Here is a 7,933-nt window from a genome sequence, read left to right as displayed (position 1 = left end):
CCTTTGTGACTTGTGAGTGCAACACCAAACTTGCTTTCATATTATAATTTTTTGTACCATGCTTTCATATTTTATTGGTAACACCAAATTTGTTTGGGACTGAGAACTTGTTTTTTATTCAACATAGTTTGATGACAAGAAAAAAAAATACTCCCTCCCCTCCCCCACTCCATTCCACCCACCCCACCCATCCCAACCCAACTCACAAAAACCATAATTTAGAAAAAGAAAAAGAATACCCAAAAATAGACCACATACCCCCTTTTCCCTAACCCCCAAAGAGCTAGGACATAGCCATTTAATGTGAGCATACTTTGGTTCTTCAAAGAAATGTCTCTAGATAGATACCAATGCATGATTAGACTCGATTATTGTTCCTCGTAGCAGAAGCCAGGCACATCGAAAGGAATGGACGAGGCAACACTAGCCTACGAAGATTGTTATTATTGTTGTTGTTATCGTTGTTATGCTGCATGTTGATTGAGTTGCTGCCAGATGCTTCACCACGATTAACGAAACTCCCATAATTTCCATGAGAATTGTGACCAAACATTGCACCACCAAAGTTGTAAGGATAGTGAAAAGGCATTGATGAAGAACCTTGGTTATTGTTGTTAAGAGGCGCAAGTCTACCATTATTGATTTGAGCCGTCACAGTTGTAGCCCTAGGGTTAAGGGTGACAGTTTGAATGTCGTTGATGCTAGGGCGGCGACGCTCCGGTGGAGTTGCACAGTTCCGACGACCAAAGTACTTTTGGGCATGACTGGCCACTTGGGTTGGTGTCTTTGAAACAACATAGTACCTTGAGATGCTCTTCCAATCTCCTTTCCCAAATCTGTTCAGTCCCATAAGGAACAGCCTACATATGATTTGTTTTTAAAAATTACATATGTATAAATTAAATTTGAACAAACCATATATGTAAAATTGGAATACAATTTTTTAACAGAAGATTAATCTAAAATCAGACTGAAATTTTCGCTTTACACCAAAATGAAATTACTGTTAAGGGTGAGTGATATCAAAATAAATTATTAAGGGTGGTTGTATATATCTTCGCGTGCAGACAATAGAAGTAAATGAAATTAAATCAATTGCAAAAATACAAATAAATTTCTCGAAGGAAGAATTAATTCGTTTGTCTTGATTGTAATAAAATTTACGATTCAGTGGCCTAGGGGTTACGCGATCAAAAGGCTTTTCTTATTATCAAAATTATTTTTTCATGGACAAAGAAAACTTTATATAAGGTTTGAAGATTAACAAAAAGTGAAAAGCTGAATTCATACATTGGTAAGGGAAAAATAAAAAAAAACAAGTGATTCTATGATAAAAGAACTCAAAGGAGTTAAAAGATTTACCATGCAAAAAGCAACAAACTCATAAAATCAAATCTAATTATAACATGCAGATATATATATGTTTGAAAAAAAAAACATAAAAAATGGTGTTTTCTATATATATAAAGTTAGCCATAGTAAAAAAACAGGAAAGAAAACAAACAAAAAGAGAACGAAAACTTACTGGTGTTCTCCTTCAGTCCATGGAATTCCGCGTCGGCGACGTGGACGGTTGTTTTCAACTGGAGGTGGTGTGCCATTTCGAGCAGCTTCCATGTCTGAGTGATCATCTTCCTGAGGCACTTGGTAATTATGCTGTTGGTCATGATCTAGTTCATAACCATTAGCAGCAGGAGCTTTGTTTTTAGGTACAGGATTTTCCATTTCAACATCTTTGAAAAGGGCTAGGTAGTATTTTTTGATCTCCTCTAGGGGTTTATGGGGGAGTTTAGAAGCAACATATTCAAAGAATGATGGTGAAATTGGATTATTAAACACAGATAAAGCGTTCTCAAATACTTGTTTCTCTTCAGGAGTCCACTGGACTGTTCGCGCAACAACCTCGTTAGCTTGAGGCGTTGCGCTGAACAGACCAAATGTGGACTCTTGGGAGTTTGAACGCTCTAGGAATTCAGGCCACTCCATTGAAAAAGGACAAGAAGAAAGAGGGTTGAGTGACTGAGAGTGAAGTTATATTATGCTTCTTTTTTTGCACTCAGTTGATGTTTAAGAGTCAATGAGTTGTGGCCTTTTATAGTTGAAAAAAGCTGATTTGAAAGACTAAAATTAAATGCTCCATGTAGGATCAAATTTGAAAATTATTACAATTAGTGAAAGATTACACTCATTGATCAATTTTGAATAGATTCTTTCATATATTGATGCTGTTATACTCAATTTTTGAATGGATTCTTCTAGAAATTAATTGACACAAATTTCACTTCTCGATGGACCCAAGAGAAAAAATATGATATTTAGCATTTGGTGTTGTTGTCTATAGTGTTTGTTTAGAGCTATTGATCTCTTTTTCGCCATTGAAATGGTTTAAGGTTGGTTGGTTAGCAATTAGAAAAGAAACAAATAATAGTAGAACATAGAATGTGAAAAAGTGGATTAATAATGGTATATATATTTTGATTTTAAAATATGCAATCGTTCTTATTAATTTCTTTTTTCCCTCCTTTAATTACTTCCAGGTCCTTAAAACCAGTCCACTATTCTTCTCGGGGGGGGGGGGGTGAGCAATCTTGCAAGTAAATTGTTACTATTGACTTTGACCAAAATATCATGTCCTGTAGTGTCCAACCAACTGTCTTGCAACTACAACTAGAGGTTGCAGAAAAGCAAAACTGCTATTGTGAAAAAACTCTCTAAAAATTTATTAGTTTTTCCTTTCTTTGGATGTCATTTATTTCCTCCTAATGAAGACAATGTGCTTCTACTTTTTCACCAGCCTAAGATTTGCAGTACAAATTGTTAGTAGTACAAGTTTACCAGTATCAAGTTTGTTTTAAAAATTCAACTCTTTTCCTGGTCAATTTTTCCCATATATGCAACAACTCAAAAGTTGGTTATTTCATTTTAACACAATTGAGCTTTTGCACAAAGCACTTCAAGCAATTATTCACATCTTATATAGTAATAAAGAAAGTTCATCAATTCTAGCATTACACATTCTCTTCAGTTTGACAGAAATATGTATATTCTTTTCAATTCAAGTTTTGTAACATGTAAAACAAAATTTGACTTTAGCTGTATTGGTCAAATTCGATAGATGTAGACTATCTCTAACTGACATATTGATTTTTTTTGCATATAAACAGTTAGCGACAAAAATAATGATGAACTTACCTTATACACAGATCATAGTTATATTGAGCTTGAGAAGAGACACGTACACTAATGTAAATATGATCATACATTATAGTATCAAACTATTGCACACGTTGAACACGTGAAACAGTTGACCTGTCAATATAACTGACTAAAATGTATACTTTAGAGTAATCCAAAAAAAAATGTCAAAAAATATCTTTCTCTAACTGACATATTGATTACTTTGCATATAACAGGTACCGACAAAAAAAATCCAGCTGTATTCTACACAAAGATAAACATGCCTTATACGGTCAGTCCTCTCTAAAGCGGCATATAATAGCCATTACTATAAAAATAATATATTTCTCGCAATCGATTTTTTATGTTATATTTTACCTTTCTATGATATCTTTTTACCTATAACAATATCAACCGTCTTTATAGCAGTACATTCTTTATAAAATTACTCATCTATAACATCCATATAGAATTCCTAAGATTACCAAGAATAAGCCTAAAGATTTTAATTTGGCCAAAATTTCTAAAACTTTAATGCACTAAGTTATAATAAAAGGGATAATACATAAATATCACCTTGTACTTGTCTAGAATTCTTAGTTGAACACCAAAACTTTATGGGGATATTATAACTTCCTTATAATTATTTGAAGTTGTATACATGCCACCTTTTAAGCCTAGGTGACACTTGGGTTATTTTCACTAAATGTGCAACGCGTGAAAGCCCAAAGATGACTATTTTTACTCTTTTTTAATTTTTAATTTTTATTTTATTTTATTTTTCTCTTTCTTCTAACTTTTCCTTTTATCTTTTCTTCACTTTTACATTTTGTTCTTTCCCGTTGAGAAGATCAAATCCGGCCATTGCCAGCAAGTCTGCAGTTTGGGCTTCAGAAAATTGGTTAGCTTTCGTTTCTTAACCACACCACTCAATTAGATTGTAAAGGAATAAGAGACCATTTTACATAATTTATTTATTTTTGCTCTCATTTGATCTTACTTTAGCATCGAACAAGTGAAAAAATAATACCTTCAAAGTTTGATTGAGTAGCCACCCGATTGAAAGTTTTATCAATATAGATTGAGATCAATTTAATTGCATCGTATTATTGGCAATGCTGAGCTGAAGTATCTAATACTTTAGTTAGAAAGTATTTCCATCATCGCATCTTTTCCGTCAGCAAAAGATAAAATCCGAGCCCACTTCTCTACCATCATCACACCTCCTCCGACTGATAAAGACCACTTTCGACACTTTCTTTTTAGCTCGTTAAATTGCAGAAAAAAATTCTCAAGTTTTTGGTCTTTTCTTTGTTGGGTTTGATTTTTGTGGTGTGAAAATTTATGGGACTGTGATTCTATGAAGGTGACCATTTTTTCTGGGTTTAATTTTCTTTACGGTTCCATACCTTTTCTAGTTTTGAATAATTTTTAATTTAGTTTATTAATCAAGCTCAAACCTTTAATTTTTAATTTTAGAAATCAAAGATATGTTCTTTATGTACGGTAATTGTTTACCCGTAAAACGATACAATTAAATTTATATGTGGTTTATAGACAAGTGAATTGATTTGATCCTAAAATAATAAATAAATTAAACAAGAATATAAGACTTAGCGTTGAAATCGAGATAGAACAACAGAAATCCTGGTTCTGGGAGCAGAACTTTCGGAGATAATAGTAACAATATTAATAAGCAAGAAGATAAAATAGTATTGGGCTTTGGACAGAGTATAGTATATGCTAGTCAGAAAAATCTTCTTCTACAATGATTCTAGAGCTCACCATTTATAGTTGCACATATGGAACAAGGTCCTAGGATCAAGCCCCTCTTTAATGACAATTATGAGGGACATTGAAGAATGTGTAACGGTAGGCAGTGAATGTCATATTCTCTATTCTCTGTAACGGATCATGTACTTAATGCTATAGAATATTCTCCATTAAATGCTAGCGGGTGACAGGCATTTACTTCGCCTTTATGAATACCATCTATTCGGTAACAAACGAGATCATTACCTTCAGACCTTATTGTCTTCTGTCTTCGGCTCCACGTGTTGCTTTATCATGCGAGTATTTAATATGAGCATATTTTACCCTATACGTATAGTTCCCTTGCTTTCTGGTGGCATAACCTTGTGTCATCGAAAAGTTGGTGAAGATACTTTTCTTGGCGAGAAATTCTCTGACCCCCTCTGAAAAGTTTGTGACGCTTGATTAGATGCACGTCTCTCGGCATTTAATTTCCCCAACACGCGTCATCCCACGATTTAGTAACACTTTTGCCGGTTATCGAGGTAATTATGGCCACGATTTTAGCCGCATATTCCTTTACTTATACGCATCAACCTTCTCCATTAACACTTCATAACTTTCCAAACTCTCTCAAACTCTCTTTACTCAACTCATACTTGTTTTCAACTCTCTCTAATCTTATTCTTCAGAGATAATCTTTTCTCTCTTCTACTAAATATGGCTTCTTCTTCCAAAAATCCTAGTTCTTCAAAGAACAAAGGAAGTCCTGATGATGCTGCTCCTCCCACGGTGAGCGCCATTATTCCCAGAAGGCTCATCACAACTAAGGACTTCAAAGAGAAGTACCCTTCTGCTAACCCCCGAACATGGGTTGTTAGCGTGTATTCTTCTTCCATCCGTCTTTCCAGCATCCCTGTTATGAAGGAAGATTGTGGTTATCAATATTTAAACATTATCGCTCCTGATCTGGTGGAGCGGGTAACCTTCTTTAAGAAGGATTTTACGTATGTTTATATGTATCCTTTTACTTTGGGCTCGTTCTCCTTAAGCGGGGGCTTGACTCCATTATCTTGTAGTTTTGCCTTCGTTACTAAGTCTGCTTGGCACAAGCGAGCCCTTCTGTGTGGCGGACTTTTGCTTGTCTTCGACGGCTATGCCAGGAGACGGGGGAAGAACTCTCCCTCTCTCGGCTGATGAACCTTTATTCCCCCAAGATTTTTCGTAGAAGCATGATAAACTTCAGCAAAGGTGGTCACCATACTTTGCCCACCAGTATGGATAGTGACAACGATCGCGAGCGGATAGAGTGGTTCGTTGTAGTTCCTACTAGGGACATCATCCCGGACATGACTTTATCCTTTCCTGAATTATAAAATCGAACTCGTAAGTTCATCGTTTGTCTTTTCTAGTTAAAGATTGTCCCGTGTTGTTACTTATCCTTCTTCTTTCTCTATTTCAGCAACTCGGTGGACACCACCAAGCTTGGACCAATGGGTCCAAAATATTTTAGATGTCACTATGCCCGAGACCCGCACTTGAAAAGAACTTGCTCTTAAATATGAGTGGAATGCCAAAAATCATGGTAGGTTGAACTCATCTTGGTTTTACCTTTCGTATAGAAAATTGATTAACCACTCTCTTGTATTGAATTCAGGTCTACCCAGGGCTCCGTTACCATCCCCGAGAAGGATGTTTTGGCTGATCCCTCAGATGTGGTGAGGTTGTTGCAGGAGGCCTTTACCCGAACGGGTGTAGTCGGACCTGCTTCTGGTGTAAGTGCTTCTTCTCGGAGTCTCCGACCGGAGAACAAGCAACAAAAAAGGCGACGTTCCTCAGCGGCCGAGGGAAAAAATAAAAGGCAAAGAGTGTCGCATCATAGCCATCCTCAGATGTTGTGGTGATGAGCGTCGCGCCTGAGCCGGCCATAGATGTCACGCCCCGAACCTAGGAGCGAGACAAGCACCCCGTGCCTCACCTAACCTGGCGTACCAAATTGCGACTAAGGGACTCTGATCACATAATGTCATACTTTGGCCATGGGGCCACCTTGCAAGACAATTTGCGAAGCAAAATATAAAACTGAATGGAAACTAACACTAACTAAATATCAATATAAAGCTAGGCCGACAAGGCCGTCATAGCTACTACAGCTGACAAACCACCAATTTATACAAACCCAACATACTGCACTAACCAACAGGATATGCCTACAAGCCTCTACTGATAGATGTACTGTGATCGGAACAGGGCCCCGACCTACCCATAACATATATACAGATATACATAAGATGTACACAAAACTCTAGACCTGGCAACTCCGAAAGACGTGGAGCTTACCGATCAGGCGGAACTCGGGAAACACCTACTGAGGAGGTCTACCCGTCTGTCTGTCTGAACCTGCATGCATGAAATGCAGCATCCCCGGAAAAGGGATGTCAGTACGAAATAATGTACCGAGTATGTAAGGCAATAACATAACTGAAAATCGAAACTGAACTGATAATATAATAACTGGAAGTAACTGGGAGTCAAAGATGATCTGGAGATATACTTACCTACTGATACTGACTCAACTCTTTCCATATAGTAAGTAAAATAATTGTACGGCCTTATAAGGCTCGGTATATATATAACTGCTCTGCCATAGTAGGCTCGCTCATAGGCGCTCGGCCATACTAGGCTATGTATCTCGGCCATGCTGGGCTCGCTCATAGGCGCTCGGCCACAGTAGGCTCGGTATATAACTTTCCATCTGATCAGAGGTTGCCCAATAGGGGCCTGCCCATCGATTATAGCTCGATGGTAATGAAAATACTGTAATACTGTATATATAGGCTTGCTGCTCTCTTGACTGAAAGAAGACAATACTAAAATTGAATATAGAGTCTCGATAAGGAATAATATTGTAACTTATGAGACTAGAATAGTGTGAATAAATTCATGAATATGAACTTCTCTTTTTGTCTCATTACTAACACATGTAGCTACGAGATCATGCCAA

At 36.8% G+C, this 7,933-nt stretch overlaps 1 protein-coding gene across 1 annotated transcript; it reads right to left on the bottom strand.

Annotated features, from left to right (window-relative positions):
• Positions 1-240: 240 nt before the first annotated feature.
• On the bottom strand, positions 241-2,919 carry LOC104113678 (transcription factor DIVARICATA-like). Its single transcript, XM_009623919.4, has 2 exons — positions 1,526-2,919; positions 241-860 (listed from the first exon to the last, which is right to left on the bottom strand). The coding sequence occupies exons 1-2, from the start codon at positions 1,984-1,986 to the stop codon at positions 359-361; spliced, it is 963 nt and encodes a 320-aa protein (XP_009622214.1). The 5' UTR covers positions 1,987-2,919; the 3' UTR covers positions 241-358.
• Between the last annotated feature and the right edge of the window lie 5,014 nt (positions 2,920-7,933).

Source organism: Nicotiana tomentosiformis, chromosome 2, assembly GCF_000390325.3.
Source record: "Nicotiana tomentosiformis chromosome 2, ASM39032v3, whole genome shotgun sequence".
Lineage (NCBI taxonomy): Eukaryota > Viridiplantae > Streptophyta > Magnoliopsida > Solanales > Solanaceae > Nicotiana > Nicotiana tomentosiformis.
The sequence above is the reverse complement of the archived record's forward strand: the minus strand, read 5'-3'. Positions and strand labels throughout refer to the sequence as shown.

Coding starts and splice junctions, on each gene's coding strand:
- LOC104113678 (XM_009623919.4), bottom strand. CDS start 1,986: ATGGAGTGGCCTGAATTCCTAGAGCGTTCAAACTCCCAAGAGTCCACA. Junction 861..1,525: donor TGGACTGAAGGAGAACACCA/GTAAGTTTTCGT, acceptor AATCATATGTAG/GCTGTTCCTTATGGGACTGA.